Source organism: Sus scrofa, chromosome 1 (genome assembly GCF_054392235.1).
Source record: "Sus scrofa isolate SSC_HxYL_T2T_F1_AM1 chromosome 1, Sscrofa_HxYL_maternal_Yorkshire_Landrace_v2.0, whole genome shotgun sequence".
Lineage (NCBI taxonomy): Eukaryota > Metazoa > Chordata > Mammalia > Artiodactyla > Suidae > Sus > Sus scrofa.
The window spans coordinates 38166728-38189251 of record NC_139383.1 but is presented as its reverse complement, the minus strand read 5'-3'; the positions used below and the strand labels follow the sequence as shown (position 1 = coordinate 38189251).

The 22524-nt window shown below is 35.6% G+C and overlaps 1 protein-coding gene across 29 annotated transcripts in view; it reads left to right on the top strand.

Annotated features, from left to right (window-relative positions):
* Positions 1–22524, top strand: part of NKAIN2 (sodium/potassium transporting ATPase interacting 2) — a 1025455-nt gene that overhangs the window by 876125 nt on the left and 126806 nt on the right. For all 29 annotated transcript variants that reach the window (XM_084957969.1, XM_084957972.1, XM_021072801.2 and 26 more), the window contains one exon: positions 4625–4825. In XM_084957969.1, coding sequence (XP_084814095.1) covers positions 4625–4825 — 201 coding nt within the window. The remainder of the gene's footprint in view (positions 1–4624; positions 4826–22524) is intronic.

Sequence of the window (22524 nt, the reverse complement as noted above, 5' to 3'; positions counted from 1 at the left end):
CATCTCTTCTCATCATTATGGCCTGGTAGAGTGCTCCGCATATGGTATATGAATAATTAATATTTGTTGGTAACTGTGTGGATAACTATAACTTAATTACTATTTACTAAGAAGTGTAGTTTCAGCCTTTCAGATAGTGACTAAGCATTCTATAAATGGGAAATTGTCAATTTTCAATACTATTATTCTAAAAGAATAACTAAGTAATAAAAATTCAGAAATCTAAGAAAATATTTTATATTTTTAAAACTAAAACTCAAAACTTTTCATTCTTTACCTTCTTCTCTCTGTAATGTAGCCTCCATTGTTATTATTAGAAAGGATATATGCTTCAAATACCTTATTGTGAAAGTAAACTTTAGCTCTTTGTTGAAGTTCTTAGACATTGCTAGTATCATTTTCTCTCTTACTTGTCAACCTTTATTTGTTTTTATCAAATGCTTATTATTTGTTGAGCAATTAGGCTTGTGTTGACCTGAATACATACAACCCCATCAGAAACAACTTTTTAGTGCTAATGACAACTTTCATGCAACGCATCAGACTCTGCTGTTTTGAAAAATGACATGACCAATAATGGGGTCCTTTAATCTGAACTTTTTGAAGAGTTACTAAGAGAGATGAATAAATATATTGATAAAAAGATTTTTTCATCACTATACTGATCTGAACATATAATTATTTGTCTTTTTAAGTATGAAAGATTCTGAATCTTATAATTCTGAGCCCATCTTGTATGTTTTTCAGTATGAATCCATCCATAATATACAAGATTGGTTTGTGGTTTTCTATCTTATTTTGTGCTATCAAGATTCATTCTTGGAGTTCTCTTGTGGCACAGCAGATTAAAGATATGACACTGTCACCACAGGGGCTCGGGTCATTGCTGTGGTGTGGGTTCAGTCCCTGGTCTGGGAAATTCTGTATGCTGTGGGCCCGACCAAAAAAATAAATAAAAGACCCATTCTTTGTCTCAAAAGTTCTTAAAATTTTGAACTTGAAATTACAAAATATGTGGGAATTAAATAACCTATTGATTATGCATGAAGCAGATCACACTCAGGAATTTCTATTGCACTTAAGGGGGACTTCAAGGAGACCTGTCTATTGTCTATTTTGCAAGAAGGAATTTATATTTTGTGGTTAAAATAATGCACACCTGCACATATACACTAAGGCCTTGTGTTTAAATGTCTATAGGAAAATAAATAAGAATATAAGATAATGCCAGAAACCTTCCAGTTAATGGTTGCTTGTTAAGATATGCACTTACATTTCATTCTGAAAATCCACCAAGTGATATTAAAGAATAAAAAAACTAACAAACAGTAAAAAGAGAATGGACAAGAAGTGCCAACAATTTTTGGAAGAGAAAGTAGGCAGAAGATTAGCAAGTTACTTAGCAAAGTGGAAAAACCTAGAACTTATGATCATGCAGAGGATTCCAATATACAGATTTGACCTATAAAACCCTTGGAAAGTCAGGATATAGAAGTGGTTAGAAGGAGTATGTTGAGGTACCAGACTGGAAATGGGAATGAATTGAATGATCTATTCAAGGAGCCGTTAGATTGCCCCAGTCTCTTCCTTTAGTCTACACATCCAGGCTTCTCCGCTGATGCATAAGATTCTTGAAGTACAAGTAGGCATGAGCTAAGTTTCTGAACACCTGAGCATTAAATTCAAGATTGCATCCTGAAAAACAGCCTGAATATTTTGTAGCAAGACCATCAGCACCTTTCTAGTTCAGCCCAAGGAGGTTGTGGTCTAGTGTCTACCCCATAGGTAAACTGGAAGACCCAGAACAAAGTCCTATCAGTCTCTACAGATCTAGCATTTAAAAGGCAAGTATACTAGCTGACCAGCCCACTAATGCATTACAAACTGCCAATCAAGTTTTAATTTCTCTTTGGTATGGAAGTATAACTTTTATGAAAGACTTCTAAGGAAAAGCACCAATAGGAAAGTCAAAGAAAAAAATGAAATAGAACATAATAGAAAATTTTCAGCGCTTTCCTACTGGCTGTTTCCTCTGCGTGGAATGCTCTTCCCCTGTCTGCTCTCTTTACTCCTACATGTTCATTCAGAACACTGTGCAAAAACAAAATAATGAGATATCTTTTCTTACTATTACAGCTAATATTGTTTTATATTCTTCCCACCACCAAATCCTTGGTTATTCTATTTTCTTTACCTGAGTTTATATTCTTCCATATATTACTAACTACACAGATGTTTATATATATATATATATATATATATATATATATAATTATGTACTTGTCCATTTCCTCCATCTCAAAATGACCACTCATAAGAGTAGGAATATTGTCTATGGCACATAGTAGATACTTGATTATTATTGTTAATTGTATTTATTTATTTATCTTCTTATTTAGCAGAAATAAGTATATTAGCTGAATCAAAAACAATGTAAAAAACACAATTTTAAAAGAGTAAGTATTCAAAGAATTAAGAAAAGTTATAGCCAAGAAACATTTAAAAAATATTAATTATACAGAAGCAATAATTAGATAATAAGTTAGGTCTTAAAATTTCAAAATATTAAAATTAAAGATATAGTTCAATGTAAGTCTGGGAAGGGTTGGTAAATAAAATCCCCAAGAGAGTAAAGAGAAATATGAGATATGAATAGAAAAGAAAAAAATAAGAATGTAAGAGGTCAGTCCCAGAAGTCAAATGTCTGGCTAACAGGAGTTCCTATAGTAACAACAAAAAGTAGTGTAGAGGAACAATTAAAGATATAATGCAGGTTGTTTTCTAGAATGGAAGGAAAGGGCTCTTGGATGGAAAAGCCCACCAGATGCTCTACAAACTAAGTGAAAAAGAAACTTGTCGAGGTACTGTTTCATTGAATTTCAGAAATTGTAGCTAAAAAGATTTTCTATATCAATAAACCTTAAAAATATAGCATGAAACCAAAATAAGTTATAGGCTATATATGCATTTTTAAGTCTTAAAAAAAAACCAGCATTTTGTATTATTAGTATTCAGTAAATTTACAAAAACTTCCATGAGACTAATCATACTAAAATCATGATAATAAACAGTGGAAAGAGAGGGGGAACTCATATTTAGGAAGATTACAGAGGAGGCATCATTTATATATATAGAATTTTACTTAAAAATGACTTCAAGCAAGTATAGCATAAGATTTAATGAAACTGTGTGGTAAGTATTATGGAATTATAATATCCTCTATACTTTTTGATAATTTTAAAATATTTACTGTTTAAAACAAAGACAAGAGACCAAAAGAACACAGGTTATATAAAAAATTACAGAGAACAAAATGACATCAGATTCCTTAACTCTAATAATGGAAACAAGAAAATAATGGAGAAATGTCCACCAGATTCTAAGAGAAAATGATTTTCAACCAAGATGTATACATCTAGCTAAAATATCAATTAATGTAAAAGTAGAGTAAAAACATTTCAGACTTAAAAGTTGTTCACTTATTCTAAGAAACTAGTGAATTATGTGCTCTATAAAACCAAAGAGTACACCAAGTAAGAGAAAGACATGACAGCAGTTAAGAAAAACATTTGCATTGGATACTTGTTAAAAATGGCAAGATAGATTTTATTTTACCTGCTGTAGTAGTTAGAGAAAAGAGTTCAGTAAAGAGCTAAGCTTTACTCTGTTCAACTCCAAGTTAAACAGGCAAGGACTTTATTCAATACTATTGCAATAGGGGAGAGAAGTTGGACTTAACTCTACCAAAACAAAAGTTGGGAGGATTTTTAAATGCCAGGGTGATGTAATAGAAAAGTAGTGGAGGACATTAGGAGGGAAGTTTGTCAGTGTGATTAGGCCATCTGTGTTAATTGCTGCTTATCAAAGTTAAGCTCCTATCTCCCCACAAAGACGGAGAGCAAGGGGTGCTTTCTTGATAATTACATTTCAAAGGGATCATTTCCAGGATCTTAAAGACATTTCTGGATTTTAGAAAATTTACATCTTGAAAGATCAGAGAAAGAATTTATAATTATTAATTAATGATATTTTCCAAGAAATGCTATGACCAATTTTATAGTAGGAGTTGACAATGCTGAAAAGAACCTGATTTTCTAAACTACGAATAAGGGGGGGGGGGGGGACAAGAAATATTTATTGTGTTTTGTTCGGTTAAGGTCATACTGAACCATAAACTACAATATTAATATTATTAAAGCCTTCATGTTATTAAATTTTGCCAAACTGTTGTACAATTTTAACATTTAAATTGTGCAAAAGGTAAATATTTGAAGGGAGAGGAAAATAGCAGATTTAAAACAAGATAAAATTCACTTAATAATTTAAATCACTCCCTTTGTAATATTTAGAAGTCCTAAAATCTCTTCGTTATGAGTCATGTATGTCATTGATAGTTTTACTAATTTTTTTTATTATTGTAGTCAGGCAAACTTTCCTTAATGAAAACTATAGACACATAATTTTCAAATTTAACTGATAGTTTCACTTTAGATGCTTCCTTTCTGCCTATAAAATAAAGCAAGGGGAGGGGGAAAAGTCCCCATTTCAAAATGGAAAGTTAATCCAAGTAAGCTAACTAACATTTACGAAGTAATTCTTATCCTTGTAAATTGCCTTCTTACAGGAAACAGATCTTATCCTGACTTTTAATATTTCAATGCACCGATCTTGGTGGATGGAGAATGGACCAGGATGTACGGTGACATCAGTGACACCTGCCCCAGACTGGGCCCCAGAAGACCATCGCTACATCACGGTCTCAGGGTGTTTTCTGGAGTACCAGTACATAGAAGTGGCTCACAGTTCCCTCCAGATTGTCCTCGCAGTAAGTTTTGACAGCCAACCACTCCATCTAGTGCTTCTGTTAATTGTTTTGTCTCTATGCAAATGCAGTGCACACAGTTGGGACCTATGGGCAAAATGTGGCTATGTGCTTTTTCCTAATTCATGCCACTTTGAATAGGGATCTGTCAGGTTAAACCAGGCTGTGCCCTGCACTGAGTATGTTGATTTTCTTTAGCAACAGGTAAATAGACTTTGGCATCAACATAGCATTTTACATAAGAAATCTAACCAGGTGAGTTTCAATTATTTGGCTTTTGGTAGACTCTTTTAAAGATTCTACAGGGAAGATCAGAGAGTTTTCACAACTAACATGATACATACCCAAATTGATAAGATTTCAATAGATTATTTTCTTTCCCAGTGCTTCTTCCTGGCTGTGCTGCTAATTCTGGGAATTCTCTTTTCCCTTTGCCTTACATTTTTCTTCCTAGATTTACCCCAGGAACCATCCGTCATCCTTTATCATCCCCCCCTCTTTTTCAAAACAATTCAGCTTTTCTATGAATTCTACATGTAGACTATCATGTCCCTATTTTTCATAGCATTATGTTAGTAAGGAAACCTCCCTCTGCAAGAAGGCAGTTGGAGTTCTAAATAATTCCTCTGTATCTGTATATTTAGAGAACACATTTGTATAATATATTCCTATGTTATATAAACCATTATTTTACATTGTATCACTATGACAAAGAGATAAATAAACATATCCCTTTCTCAAGAAGCATTTTCGCTAAAGCTAAGTGCATGATATTGTGGGATTCATAAGGTTAAGGCAACTTTACTATATGTCTCCATTTATGTATTACAAGTTGTGTATGTGCAGATCTATATATATATTCTTGGGCTCCATGTAGATCTGAAATTGATGAGCACACTCTTATGATTGTTAACAACAAATAATAAAAGTAGAATCTGCTTTTTACCTCTTTCTTTAGATAATTACTTTGAGAATGATAGTAACTCACAATTCATAAATAACAAGACATAAATGTTCTGGGTAGAATGGCACGAATTAGTTCACATAAAATTCTCCTGGAATTAAAAAAAAAACTCTATGAGTATGTATATTAGATTATATTACTAATATATAGTTATTAGATTTTAAGTGAGGAATATATATGTAAACCTATACATACAGGTGTGTATAATTCCAATGGGCAATGTGTGCTATGCTAGTAAACACATCCCAAATCTCTGTGACTAAAACCCACAAATGTTTATTCTCATGGGTCAGCAGAAGTTTTACCAATAACTGTCACTAAGGAAAAAGGCTAGTGACCCAACCACCATCTCAGTCATCATGAGTTGCCATGCCAGAGAGCAAGAATAGATCTGGAGTGTCTACATTGACAAAAAAATGCTCCTCCTTGGGAAGAGAAACTCATTGTTCATAGTTCATTGTCCAGAACTAGAAACATAGTCCTACTCAATCACTAATTGGCCAGGAAGGAGGGAGAACTGTAAATATTTTAAAAGTGGCAAAAATTATTTCTACAACATTTCAATTATGTTCTTGGCTAAAGAAAGCACTGAGCAATCCCCTTGAATAAGTCCAACCTGAAGCACTTATTAAAAAAAAATTCTATAATAGTTTTAAACTCTAATAAAACTCTTCATTTTGATTATCTTCAAATAAAGATTTAGATTTGATGGGATGGAAGTAGTCATTTCATTATTTAAAATTCATTTAGGTGAAGTATTCATTCTCATATGGGAAAAGGAAAATATTTCTGGAATTTGGCAACAGACAAAATGTCTTCATATATGTGTTAGGAGTTTTAGAGAAAATATTCCTTTCTTGGAACTCCCTTTTTTACTGTACCCACACTTTTAGGAAAACTTCCACTTGTGCATCAGGGATGATGTAAATATACAGTTTGTGTGCTTGGGTAGCTATAAGTGACTGTTTTAGAGAGTTACTTGAATTAATGTGTATATGTATAAACTATATTTGCATATTTATTAAACCCCACATAAAATTTTGGCTCACAGGTAATTTGCTAAAAAAAATACACTTGGACACGGAAGCATATGCTGAGGCTGACGTCCTGCCCAAAGAAAAATATTTTTACATAAGTAAAAACCATCTGTCAATGCAAAGTGGCTAGAGTGTAAAGATGGATGGAGGGCCCCTAAGAGCAGATGTGACTGATACATTAAGCTCCCGGCTCTCACTTCTCCTGTCCACATTGCCCCCAGGGAGTGGAGCAACAGTCTGAACCAGCCGTCCCAAGATGTGGCATCTTTACTCTCCCCTTTCCACCTGTTCTTCCTTCTGGGGTTGTTCTTTTGCTGTGAGCACTGGATCACCTGAGAGCAAGTTAGCAACAGCATATCCAAGCCAGTTTCTCAGAAAAGTTTCAACGTACTTTCTGTCTTTGGGCTTGTCATTGCCAAGCCAGCCTTGGGCTGAAAGCAGCTGCTGTACAGAAAACTTAGTTATCTCTCAACTAGAGTTTTAGAATGCAAACCCAAATGGGGCTTGAACAATTTGCTTGAACAATTTGCTCCACCTAGTGATTGGAATCCTTTCAATTCAATGTTCCCATAGCCATTCTGATCCCCTCTGCTGTCATGTTTAAGGGATGAAATAGTAGCTTGTATCTCTGCTTTTTCCGGTGTCGTGTTACCCAAATCACCTTCCTGACAATGCAGCGTTTAGCTTGGTCCAGTCCAATGAAGACTTCATGAGTGCTTGTCGCCTGCTGGCATCTAGAGAAACAAATGACGGGATCTCTGACCTTGAGGATGTCAAGTCAGAGATGGCCATGGTTCATCTGGGTACAAACTGGGGGTAGACAGGCACACTTCGGGAATGTGGTAGCCAGAGTTTGTGGCACTGATGGCATTGTCTTGGCATCTTAGTTCCATATATCCTGCTTTTTGTAAAGTCAGCTAAACTCTGGTGCTTCTCTTTGTTTTCACGAGTCTTTGAAGCTGTCCTCTCTTCTAGGATATCTGGCTTATATCTGCTTTCATAAACAGCTGCTGTCCCAGCTACTGCTCTTGATTAACTCCAAATCTCTCTAGCTCTTTTTCTCCACCTTCACTCAGCCTCTCTTTCACAGATTCCTGACCCCTGGCATGCCTGTCACTTGGTTGTTCGGTTTTCTGCCAGTCAACTCCTAGCTGATTTTGAAATTAGCATTCACAAAGCCCACATTTGCATCACACATTCATAAGATATCTCCCATCTCCAGCCAAAGGAAGACGAGTATAATATCCATATAATTGGGAAAAGGGGCTATTAATCACACAGCCTCCAGCCGAGCAGAAAGGACTGCCAGAGACCATAATCATGAGCCAGGTGTGAGATTTTGAGCTTTCTCCTCCTCCAGCAGCCTTTTTTCCTAGTTAGGATCAGACATCACATTCAAAAGGAATACAGGTATGCACAGTTTTAATAAAACCAAAAATAAAAAAAAATCTGCGTTTATAAAATAAATATGTATGGGGAGAGCCTGGGAGGAGATTAACTAAAGAGAGAGTACTCTTCACATTACAAAGCAATTAATTCAATTTTTTCAAACAATGTGGGATTGCAAATCTGTGGTTTACAAAATGTGTAGAGAGGAATTTAATCTTTGACTTGTCTAACAGTCCTGTGAGGGCAGCAGAACTGATGAAAAGCCTTTCTTAAGATTTCTTAGCTAGTAAATAGGGGAGGATGGACATGCTGACCTAAGTTTTTCTCTGGTACCAAAGAAAGGAAATTGGCGGCTTAAACCTGCCTGCCAGCATCAGCTGATGGGGAACAGACTCATGATACCCCCAAATTCAGAACTGCTTTAGTAGCAAAGGATATTGTGATTGATTAGCTATGCCATGGGTGAGGCAAAAAGAGGTTATGTATCTCATGTTCATTATGTACATATACATTATCCCCCACTTCCTGTAAGCAGTGCGTGAAAAGGGAGCATATTTTACAAAGAGATGGAAACAAACCATTAAGGGAAACTTTTATTGCAATAGTTGAAGTAACTTTATATTTGAAACCTATGTTAAAATTCCAGATAATTCATTGGCAAACAAAAACAAATACTGATACTTTTTTTCTTTAGCTACGTCCACAGAAAACCAGTATCTCTAAATTGAATATGAACCTCTCCAGACAAAATTGGTGGGTTTTGTTTTCTTTTATTTCCTTGATTACCTTTACTTCTGACACACTTCTAAGATTTTAGCAGATTGACTATTAATTTTTTAAGAGACCAGTAAAGGATATTGGTAAAAATGTAAATAAGCTTACTATTTTCTGCAGCCATTAAAAATGGCTTAGAAATTGTATACAAATTAGCAGGGAAGTCATAGAAAACTTTAGAAAAGGTGCTGGTGTGCTATTCATAGCTAAAAATTGGTTCACTGTCAAGTTTGTGCTTCAGTTGTATTTATTCATAAAACTTTGTACATTGTAGACAGAGCACAGGAGACGATGGAGATCATTGTTCAACATGTCATGGTGAAAAAAAAATATTTGAAGGCAAAATATGTGCCTTTCAGACAGAGTCACAGATGTTTACAGTTATTCTCAGTTAATGATATACATTTGCCATTTGGCTTGCTAAAATTTGCCTAGGAATACCATTGGTGAAGAAATTTGCAAAATTTTGAATGCCTTTGTCCAACTTGACTTTGGGTCATGCTGCAAATGGCACATGGTGTTCCATTCTCTGGATGTTGCTGAAGTGTGGATGTGCATGCATGAGAGAGAAGGGCCTTATTGCTCATGCTGATTTTTTTCTCCTACAATCTGGAAACCCTTATTCACCTAAATTTTGTGACTGAATGAATTTGGAGTCCCACAAGCAGAATGTCAGTAATCTTGGGAGATGGTGGATTTAGTGTCTCCCCAAACCCACTTCCAAAGATTCTGTTCAGCCATGGAAGTTTTAAAAGGAATCAAAGACATCATCTCAATTAATCATTGAGATAGAGGGTCAGAGTCCTCCCCATCGCCCGCTACTTGCAGGCTTGTATTCAGGCTTGTCCACTTCTCATGATTTTCCTCTAGATGTTATCTTGTGCACACAGTTTGTTCACAAGGTTACTGGAGGGGAAGCTAGGGAAAAGATCTGATCATCCATTAATTGCTTATTCTTCATTTCTAACTCTTTAATCTATGGAAAGAACTGAGAAGTTAGGCAAGGTATTGTGTGATTCAAAGATTTGAAAGGTGTGCTTGGGATGGAGATGAGTAGACCATGGGGGTGCCTGGTTTAAAAGTTAGTTACATTATATGAAGTTCCCTTTGTGGCTCAGTGGGTTAAGGACCTGACATTGTCTCTGTGAGGATGCAGGTTCTATCCTTGGCCTCACTTAGTTCAGTGGGTTAAGGATCCAGCCATGCCACAAGCTGTGGCATAGGCCACAGATGTGGCTCTGGGTCAACCCCTTGCCTGGGAACTTCCATAAGCCATATGTATGTCTGTAAAAAGAAAAAGAGTAAAAAGTTAGTTACATTATAGCTTTGCTAAAGTGGCAAAAAAAAGGGCTTCCTGCTGAGGGTGGTTTCCTATAAACAGCTGCTTACAGTTTGATTATCAAAGATTTGGGTCCTGATTTTCATGTAGTCTAGGATTTTAAAGTGCTAAATGTTAAATCTAAGCTGTGAACTTGCACCATTTTAAAGGGATGAATGGAAAAATGGTGTGAGCTGATACCTATCTACTGCTGCATTTGGAAATGTAATAGTTGCCATGTGTATATTCTTTGTTACATTTATTTGATTTGAAAAATTAAGATTTTTTTTTTAAGACAAAAAGTAAGTTGGATTTGGTTGATTTGTCTTACGGTGAAAAATGATTTAGCTATTTAAGCTGTTATTGGATTCTCTATTTCACATAAACTAAATTAGCCAGACCACAGCTCCAAAGTTTGACAAAAGTATACTCAAAGCACATTTTTTAATTGAAAAAATTTAAAATGTTGAAATTAAATAATATTTCAATATTTCCTGCATATTTTATATAGTCAGATTAATCTAGATGCCTTTATAAGAAGGAGTTACAAGAATAATGGTTGTTTATTATGCCTTGGTGGTGTTTCTTGTTTACTTCCCAGAAATTACTGTTGCAAATTGGGCAATTTCCAGTTCTTCACTTTCATTAAAATTGAAGGAAAACCTAATAGACTTGTCAATTGGTAGTTTATTTGAAATAAATTTTTACAATAGATTAATATGTAAATGTGGACCCAGCTCATAAGTTGCAGAAATTGAGTGATGTCATTATAACAAAAGACCTTCAATACTTCTCTTATTTTTGAGAAAACAAGATTTTTCCATGCTTAAACCTAAAACAAAAAAACTAGGCTAGAATTCATGCTGAATTCTGCCTCATTCCAGTATTAATAAAAAATGCAGGAGTTCCCGTCGTGGCACAGTGGTTAACGAATCCAACTAGGAACCATGAGGTTGCGGGTTCGGTCCCTGCCCTGGCTCAGTGGGTTAACAATCCAGCGTTGCCGTGAGCTGTGGTGTAGGTTGCAGACGAGGCTCAGATCCTGCGTTGCTGTGGCTCTGGCGTAGGCCGGTGGCTACAGCTGCGATTCGACCCTAGCCTGGGAACCTCCATATGCCGCAGGAGCGGCCCAAACAAATAGCAAAAAGACAAAAAAAAAAAAAAAATGCATTTTTACATAATGATTTAATCAACATTTGTAATAGACTATGGTGTTTTGATCTAGTGTAAAATACTAATTATAGTGATGGCTCAAGTAAGAATATGTTTTTATATTATCGCCCCCTAAAAAAAAAATATGTGAGGTATTAATGTGTTCATTAACTAGATAGTGGGAACCCTTTCATAATGTATATGTATATCAAATCACCACAATGTATACCTTAAATACTTTACAATTTCATTTGTCAGTTATATCTCAGTAAGCTGAAAATTTTTTAAATGCCCCAAAAAATCATTTTTAACACTTAAAGCCTTATGCACATGGGAAAGAAAGGGTAAATAATATATCTCTAAAATATATTATTATTTTTATATATAATTTTAGTATATTAATAATAAACCAAAAATAAATGGCCCTTTTGACATAATTGAAACTAATGATGAAAAATGTCAAATATGAATTTCCAATGTACATAGTTTCAAGGGAATTTTTAAAAATTTCTTTCATGATATATGTGAGCAGAAATATTTGGAGGCCACGATTCTAAAGCAATGGCCCTTCCTTCCTTTCTTGCTTCCTTCCTTCTCAGGCATTGAATTCTTAGGGAGGACTGATAGGGCTGAGAGCCCTGACCCCTGTCCCCTTGGGGCCCCCACCCATTCCCCTAAAGCAACATATCATAACACTAGCTGAGAATAGGAATTACCCAGTTAAGAGATTACCATAAACATAATATGCCTCTGGAAATTTTTTGCCCTTAGGCCTGAGGTAGGACCAAGTTGGTGTATTTTTTCAAAATATTCACCAAAGATATTAGTCCCTTCCCTTCCTTTTCTTTTTCTTTTTTTTTTTTTTTTTTTTTTTTTTTTTTTTTTTTTTTTGTCTTATAGGACCACACCTGAGGCCTATGGAAGTTCCCAGGCTAGGGGTCAAATTGGAGTGGCAGCTGCCAGCCTACATATACCACAGCCACAGCCATGCCAGATCTGAGCCATGTCTGCGAACTACACCACAGCTCATGACCAAGCCAGATCCTTAACCCACTGAGCAGGGCCAGGGGTCCATTTCACATCCTCATGGATACCCGTTGGGTTCATTACTGCTGAGCCACAACAGGAACTCTCTTTTCACTACTGATTCCTCATGTGTCCTGAATTGCTCAGAAACCCAAGGTCGGAAGATGATTCTATACACCAAACTGGTACCTGAGCTTGGGTTTTTCCACCAGCTCCTTTCTGGGCCTCCAGAGTCACTTCCCCTCCAGCACTGCAGGGTCAAGCACACAGTTATGTGACCAGTTAGTCAGTCACAATAACCAACCTTAGTCAAATACTGAATCTGTGTACTTACACTGGATCCGCCATATCTCTACACTGAGGAGTGAGTTTCTATAGAGTTAGGACTACAAACTGAGTCTTCTGACTCTAGTTCAATGTCCAGGACTGTATGACAGTTTTCTTCAAAAGTGCTCGTTGCCTGAAATGGAAGTGGACAGAATGACAAGTACCAGGCTTCTTTCCTAGGATGGTTCAACAGCTTTGCTGCTTGGCTTCAAATAGGATACACACTGCTCCAACTCTAGTTCTCTTGGGTACTCAAATATAGAGACCTACTTTTCAATAAACAAAATAAATGTGTCTTGCTTTCTGCAACATCAGAATAGTTTATGTGAAGAGTCACAAAAATATGGGGAAAAGAACCACAGTACAATTGTGAACAGGGGATTTTTCCAGTGGACAAAGTTGCTTAATTAGGAGAACCAAAGGCAGTAAATAGAATCCGGAAAGGACATCTCTTGGCACAATTGAGTGCTGCAAAATATGTAAACAACTTTCTACAAACTAAGTGTAGAACCCCATCTAGATTTGTCCCTGAAGAGTAAGAAATATAACGACCAATTGATGCTTCTGAAATGGGCACGTTTAAATTTCTAATCTACTCTCAATTTCTCTAGACAATAACAAATTCATTTCAACACTATCACTTCAGAGCATAACACTTTAATGTTTTATCCACAGTTGTCAATCAAATTTTGGTAAAAATAAACCCTGAACAATCAGTTATCATGCCCTTTATTATATTTTGCTTTATTCCTGAAAGGTGCCCTTGTAAATTGGTGAGCAGTTCTGTGAGTCTGTGAACAGACAGAGTGCAAGAACTGGAACAGCCTCTAAAGTCAAATTAAATCAAAGGTTTTTTTGCCTTTAATATTTGCTGGTATTCCCTACATGCAAATTCAGAAATAGCAGGTAAAATATTCACAGTCTGGGAGCAACAATTTTTAAATCCTACACCCAGCTGTATAATAAACTATTTTGTAATTATGAACTAAATGAGATGATGTCTAAGAAATTGCCTTGAAAACAATAAAGGTGGTATTATTTATTTTCTCCTAACTCAGTTTTTTCCACTGCTCATGGAGAATGCTATTATTTTTTTCAGGCAAACTCACAGTGATGTGCAAAAATGAACCAAATCTTACAAAGTTTACTTACTTCCCAGATGGAACTGTGATTCTTTTTTTTTTTCCCCACCGTACGGCATGGGGATCAAGTAACTCTTACATGTATACATTTTTTTTCCCCTACCCTTTGTTCTGCTGCAATATGAGTATCTAGACATAGTTCTCAATGCTACTCAACAGGATCTCCTTGTAAATATATTCTAAGTTGTATCTGATAACCCCAAGCTCCTGATCCCTCCCACTCCCTCCCTCTCGCATTGGGCAGTCTATTCTCCAAGTCCATGATTTTCTTTTCTGTGGAGATATTCATTTGTACTGTATATTAGATTCCAGTTATAAGTGATATCATATGGTATTTGTCTTTGTCTTTCTGACTCATTTCACTCAGTATGAGAGTCTCTAGTTCCATCCATGTTGTTGCAAATGGCATTATGTCATTCTTTTTTATGGCTGAGTAGTATTCCATTGTGTATATATACCACATCTTCTTAATCCAATCATCTGTTGATGGACATTTGGGTTGTTTCCCTGTCCTGGCTATTGTGAATAGTGCTGCAATGAACATGTGGGTGAATATGTCTCTTTTAAGTAGAGTTTTGTGCGGACATATGCCCAAGAGTGGGATTGTGGGGTCATATGGAAGTTCTATGTATAGGTTTCTAAGGTATCTCCAAACTGGAACTGTGATTCTTAAAGCCAGTGTGATACTATTTAGTGTACCAACACACTAGCCTACATGGGTGCAAGTTTTATACCACATCAACCATTATCATCAGTGTAAAATCTACTTCCATATGTAATGTGTGAAGCACTTGCTTACCCCCAAAGCATAATACCACTCAATCTATGAGAAGCTTGGAAACATCATGGAATAAAAATATCAATACATTTAAGATGGCAGTGAGGATGATCACCTGCTGCAAATCACCCATAATTGGGCTTTCTTGAATAAAATTAGACGTAAGTTGAGTATTGTGCAATGAATCATGTATAATCCCATTTAATTTTATAATCATAAAATTCCTTCAGAAAGATATAAAGAGTATAGAAAAATATAGCAAAGTGGAGGTGTTTTTGTAAGACGTGGCAAGTTGTTGAGCAAAGGTTACCATCTTCCTTTGTCATATACAGTAGCATTGCCTTTAAGATGTCTTTCCAGTCATGATCAATAATCATGATAAAAAAAATTGTAAGAAATAAGTCTTTGATGGCAATTTCCTCTTCCCAGGAACTTCCACACAACAGTGATAGAATAATAATAGTAGAATGTGTTAGTGTTTTCAAATAGCAGCAAAGCATTCTCCAAAGAAGATGTAAAGATGATTTATAATGACAGCCATAATACAAGGGGTAATTTATTGTTTATCATGTTAAACTTGAGTGAAGAAGAATAAAAATATGGGTAAACACACTTAAGCTAAACATTGTTTACATAGTAGAAGAGCCATCTGTAATATTCCTTCTGTACCTTTCGCTTCCGCCAATCCTACAAATAGGATATTAAACTCTACTTTTTTCAACCCACACATTCTTCAACACAACTAGGTATGTGATTCCCAGTCCTCATTATTCTCTTGCCTGTTCCTGTCCTTGTGGCTTCCTGGCTGCATTTTTTCTGACTATACTTGTTCCTCTTTGTCATTTGTCCTGTCCCCCCACCCATTGTTAAATTCCCCTCAAGCAATAATCCTGAGAGTTACAACCCCGGCTTTTATGTATTTCTCACTTGTATTCTTCTCCTGACAATTCATAATATATTTTATTGCACCTAATGAGGCAGTTCTTTCTCACATGACTATTTTGGTTAATGCTAATTGCAAATCTGGCTCCATATATGTTAATAACCCAGTGCTTTTCTTTCTCACTGAATTTAAAAGAAATATTAGTTATTTGATTGCTGTTAAGTCAATATTTTTCAAGTTTTTTCTAGAAAATCTTTTCTAGTGTTATATTTTACTTATTCATCCCTTGGATTATAAAATCATTTCATCACAATCCCATTGATGTTAAGTAAGATTTTTACAGTACACAACACCTTGCCAAAGTGGGATTGAATTGACTCATTATCATCAATGATCCCACTGTACTAATTGGTTCATATAAACCTTGAACTTTTGGGGGGTGTTATTTAAAGTTTAATTTACTGGGAAAAGTCTAGAATAAAATTAATGAAAATATGATTTTGTGTATCATTGTTTTAACTATAGTGTGTAAAACATTTTCACATATCAGTTATCATGTTTCATTCAACAATAGTAAGGTAAATAGGATTAACTCTGAGTGCCCTGCAGGTGTGGCTGTGACAGTTCTTTTATCATTTAAGTTATGAATAAAAATTCATTGAAAGCTCTATTTAAATGTATCTACATGAACATTTACCTGAGATTAATCTTCACTTTATTCTCCTTTTGTCATCTATTACAGGATTTTTTTTTCCCCCTCTTTAAGCCCCATATGCTTACAGATGTTAATCTCCAGAGAAGCACAATGACGCAACAAAGGCAGTTTGTTGCTTGGCTTTGCTTCACTGAAACTCAGTTGGAGCTTCTAATGACAGATAGTCTGCTTGTCAGCTTTGCTTCACAAATCCAAAGAAAATGGAACTTATCAGGAGCTGAGCCTCAAGCACTACCTGTGCCTCTTATTTGGGCCCTTTCATGCTAGGCTGGCAGAGGTCTGAGTCTTTCATCACTTGGTTCACTGACAGAAAGAAAAGGGAGCTGTTGCACTTTTAGGTACCACTCTGCAGACTGCTATATTGCAAAATAAACAAACAATATATTTTTAGGGCACCACCTGCAGCCAGCAGCTGTACCAAACAGAGCAGAACCATGAAGGATGTGATTTGTTCCATTTAACATGAAGCCTTGAGGTTTGAGAAGAGAGGGAGGAGAAGGTTCTATGTATACAACCCACACATCCGCAGTTTAAACTGAAGCTGATTTTCTTTTTTAGATTGGAATGGAGGTATCATTATATCTCTCCTCCTTCCACAGCCCGCAACCTCTGGTTGAAAACAATTCTATTATTGGGGTTATAACTGTTAAGTGAGAAAATCATTTTTCTCTGCCAGTAAACTTCCTCTTTCATTCAAGGGCAATTTTCTCTCAGAGCAACCTATACTTAAATGCCAACATCTGCTGATTCTAAGCTGTATATAAAATGGTGTCTGGCATTTACATGATGCCAGGGACATGATTAGAGAGACTCGTACGCTTGGCTTACATAGAATTTTCTTCTTATCTATAGCTTTCATCTATTTTGGTCTTTCTTCAGGATCTGTCTGCCTCTCCAAATGTGCCATCCAAGACCAAAACACTCTGAAAGCTGAACTTTAGCTCTTATTTTGATTGACAGTCAGTTCTTGTATTAATGCCTACCTCTGCAGGCATTAAAGCTGTGTAGTGCCTCATGATAAAATTCTATTTTGCCTGCATGGTCTGAGTACCTACAATTTTGAGGCTGGTGCAAGGGATATTTTAAGTACTTGCTTTTCCCCTAGATTTAAAAATCTCTTCATTCTCTTAATGGCTATTGATTCTGCCTCACAAACCAAAGTCACCATTTCATTTCGAGCCCCTTTAGGTGAGCTGGGATAAATATAATTAAATTATAGATGATTCTGGAGGCAATCCAGGTAGTTACAAATTGAGGTCATTTTAAGTACAGAAAGGGACAGTTACCTTTACTATTAGACTGACTACCAAGAATTATTCAATACATTTGTTTTTTTCTTGACAATGAACACATTTTAAAGACAGAGAAAACTAAAGTTTAAGAGGTGAACTAGAACACTATTCTTAACCCTTCTACCACTGACTAGTCTCTTTGTTTGTAGGAGAAAATTTCACCCACCATTGTTTTGAGATTTGTTCACACTCTTTGGTATGACTTTTAGACATTGCTCTAGGACTCAGAGAAGTAAGATGAAGGAATTATAAATCTGCAGTGATGCATGCTTTTAGCTAACAGAAGAAATCAAATCTTGTGAGCTAGGAAACTTAAGTTTCCTTCATTATCTTCACCTTCATCATTAAGATGATGACTTTTAAGAGACTTGGCTACAAAATAAATTCTTGCCAGAAAGTCTCCAAGAGTGTTTAACTCAGGAATTGCTTCCATCTCGTCTACCTTTCTAACCTATTAAAAGGAATATTCTGGAAAAATCTTCCAGACTGGGTTTTGTTAAATTATGTCAGCTTCTGAATTGTTATCAGGAAACTTTCAACTTTATGACCATGAGACATGCTTTTAATTGCATATCCTTGAAACTTTGGAAGAAGGAAGGGAAATATCTCTAGTTTCAAAGAACGAAAGAGTTGCTTTGGTTGGTGCATCTTTATGTTCTACAAAACTAAGTCAGTTAGATTGATCTTTATAGTTGCAGTGTACCGAATATTCTTCAGGCCTCTCTGAGGACTATTAAAAGAAGAGAGCATAAGCCTTCATAACTAAGTCTTGTTTCTGCAGAGTCAGCAATTTAAAAATGACAGCCTTATCCAATAACAAACACACTCTGCAAGTGTGTCCAACTAGCTGGTTTTTAGTCTGCCAGTCTTGGAAAGACCTCTTTTCTCTGAGCCAGACAGTACTTTGATTATTTAATTGGAAATATCTGAACACTTCAAAGTACCAAGAACAGAGACTGGCTAAAGAGTTCAACATATTCAGTGATTACTTTTACCCCCATAACATCTCAGGCAAGGTTGGGAATCTCTATCTGGCTGAGGGATTTGCTCCTGTATTTCAGAGATGGCATTGTTCACTCTGGCTGGAAAAAGAAGGAAGATCTTCAAAGCCCAGTCTCAGTAGGCTTGTTTTCAGGCTCCAATCCAGCAAAGGGAAACCTACAATGACCCTTTATATCCTCTGTCTGGGGTAAGATTGCAGGCCCATGATGCAACTTTATTACAGATTCCACTCTTGATGTAAGACCCTTTTATTTTTATTTACTTTGTAATCAAAAGTAAGTCTTTAAATAGATAAGAAACAGGAGTCAAAGGATATTAAATAAAGTGGCCTCCAACCAGATGAAGTTCTCTGTATTAATCAATTATTTTCAGTAATAGGGATCATGGGAAGAGTTTATCAAGAGTTGATTACCCTTATTAAAAGCCTTAGTCATCCCTCAGGTCCTTATAGAAGGAAAAAAATCCTTGCATATCTGATGCCAGCCCCATTTGGAGGCCCTATTTGGAGGTTTACCTGAAAAATAGGTCAGCACTGGCATTCTTCTTTCCCAAGCTCCTGGCTTATTCCCTGCATCACCGCTACAGTCTTTTTCCATTTGTCGTTTCTTGTTACCCCCAACCTTTAATGTAGCTGGCTGATGAATCTAAATGCCTACAGGCCAATCAGGAAATGAGCAAAGCCAAGACAAATCCTAATGTAGCCCTCCCCCTTTCAAGGACCTTAAAAGCTAAGAGAAGTTAGACTTTCAAATTTTTTGGTAATCTAGGGCTGGGCACTGTCTCCTTGTTTCAGTCTGTATTTCTTTAATTACTAGGAAACATAAGGATCTTTCCATATGCTTTGCAGAAATTCAGGTTTTACTTTCTGTGAATTTTCTAGTCATACTTTGTGTCTATTTTTTAAGTTTTTAAAAATATTTTTTAGTGTAAAAAATTCTGAAAAGCCATCTTTTTGAGGTTATTGTTATTCCAATCTATCTCTGTCTTTTAGCTTCTTGTCATCTACCATGCAAAATATTTCCTCTTGATATGGTCAAATTCATGAACTGTATGTATTCCTTTCAGTCACATGCTTTTTAAACCTTATTTAAGGAAGATTTTACTTATATAGATATCTCAAAACTGCACTCAGATTTGTTCTAAAACAAATATTCTAAACATTTTCCTTTCACATTTAGCTTGTTATTTCAAATTTACTTTACTAGTGTTATGTTTGAGAAATACCTAATTGATTTTTTCACCTAAAAAAAGACAGTTGTCCTAACATCATTTAATGAGTAATCCTTTCTTTCCCCACTGATTGCTAAGTCTGTTATTTTCAATTACCTGTGTGCTTGGATTTGTTTCCAGGCTGTCTAGCCTGTTCTGCTGATCTTTCAACTATCTCTGAATTTATGCCAGACTTCTTTATTTTATTTTATTTTTGTCTTTTCTAGGGCCACACCCACGGCATGTGGAGGTTCCCAGGCTTGGAGTCTAATTAGAGCTGTAGCCACTGGCCTACACCAGAGCCATAGGAACACAGAATCCAAGCCGCATCTGCCACCTACACCACAGCTCACGGCAACGCCAGATCTTTAACCCACTGAGTGAGGCCAGGGATCGAACCCGCAACCTCATGGTTCCTAGTCAGATTTGTTAACCACTGAGCCATGATGGGAACTCCTCGCCTGACTTCTTTAGTTAATATAGCTTTGTAATATGTTTTGATATCTCATGGTAGAAGTGCTCATTCCTTGTTTCTTCTTCAGAATCATGTGGTTGATTTTTCTTTACAATTCATTCAGTGTTCATTTTATATATTTTTGGTTTATTTCGCAATTCTAAACACCTGACATAATGATCACTTCTTCATGGATCCTTACATAGTGATTCCTTACCTCTATTAATGCTTTCATATTAAATCCCTTTGGGTCTAGAATCAGTATTGTCACATCAACTTTTTCTTCATATTCACTTATAGATCTAATCCTATTATTTTACTTTCAATATCATTCATTGATATATAAACAATATAGAGCAGGATTTTTTAAAAAACACTGAAGTATTACTGAGATATTTGTCATGCTTATCACCTCCTTTTGTGTTTTTTATTTACCTTTTTTTTTTTTTACTCTTTTAAACTACCTTATTTTGGATTTTTTGAATTTTAAATTCTTCTTTTATTCTGTATTTGTTTGTTTACAACCACACCTGCAGCTTACTCTTTATTTCTTAAGAAGTTATATTTCTGTCATGCATTTATTAGTGGTGAGCTCTATATTTTACCCTGCATCCTCAACAAAGCTGTACATAATCAGTACATGCACATTCAGGAGTAGCATCCTCTTGAATACTATGATACATTTATAACGCTCTAAGTTCCCCAAACACTCTTTCTGTGTCCCATTATTTGTTGTCTATTATTTTATATCTATTTTATTTCCATAGCTCTAATTCACTGTTACTTTTATTATTTTTAATTCTTTATGTTTTCCCCCATGCTTTAAAGAACTCTTTTTCTTATTTTGCTTATTAGCTTTCCATTCTCTTCTTCTATAAGCAATTTTTTTGTTGCTCTTATATCATTTCTCTCTCTCTAACAAGCTTCTGTGGGTAATGAATATTCAATGTTTATATCTGAAAGCCAATATTTATTTTATCCTCACCTCCTAATGATAATTTGGTGCAGAATTTGAGGTCGATGGCTATTTTTTTCCTAAGCACTTAAAACTATTATTCTATTGTCTGGCATTAGTTGTTTCAAAGGAGCAGTTGGCTGTGAGTCTGCTTGTCATTGCGTTGTAGGTAATGCACCCATTTCCTTTAGAAGCTTTAAAAATCTTTTTACCTTTGATATTCCGAAATATCATTGAAGAACATAATTAGATATGGATTTTTAAAAATTATATTCTGCCTGATACTCAGAACTTGCTTTTTCATGTCCTTTAATTCAGGAAAATGCTACATCATTTTCTTTTCAAATATTGATTTATTTTTTCCTGCAGATAACTCAATTCTGTGTTTGTGCCTCCTGTTCTTAACTTTAATTTCATATGTTTCATCTTTTTTTCTCTCTCTGTGATGAACTTCTTAAATTTTATTTTTTAATTTTTATTTATTTATTTATTTTGCTTTTCAGGGACACACCTGCAGCTCATGAAGGTTCCCAGGCTAGGGGTCGAATTGGAGTAGATGCTGGCCTATGCCACAGCCACAGCAACGTCAGATCTGAGCAGTGTCTGTGACCTACTCATTATCAGGTGTTGTCTTGAGTAAGGCTCTACCATTGCCTTAATTTGGGAAGGCAGTTTTGTGTTCACCTGGCCTAATGTTCTACAATTTTCATAATGATTGGTTGTATCCATCTATAATCCAAACCCACTCCTTTCGTCAGTCCCCATTCACTCTTTATCTCCTATCTTTTTTTTTTGGGGGGGGGGGAAGAAAGCACATTTCTATCACTTCATTGAACTGGAGTCTTTTTATCTTGGTTCCCATGGCACAGTAAAACTCTTCTTCTTAGGGGGCATATTTAATCTCCATACCCCAAAGACTGTAATTTTAACTCCATTTATTGTCTTGGTTTTAATTTCATTTTGTTCATTGGACTTGATGCTTTCCTTTTTCTTCTTTTAAACTTAGCCATGACTTTCATTTTAATTTTAATTCACTTGAAGAAATTCCTGTTTATGTTCCATTCACCAAATTGACTAGAAACCTCTTAGCAATGACTATTGTGACTTTGGTAGGAATTGTTCTAAAATATGTGATGTATTTTCATGATTTATTAAACAGAGAAACATGGATATAATTATAACTTTAAAAAATCATTTTCAAGCCAGATGTAGGAGAAATAGTTCTGTTTTTTTCAGAGATATTAGGTCCAGCTCTGACATTGGCTCTTGCTACTTGAGTAAATAA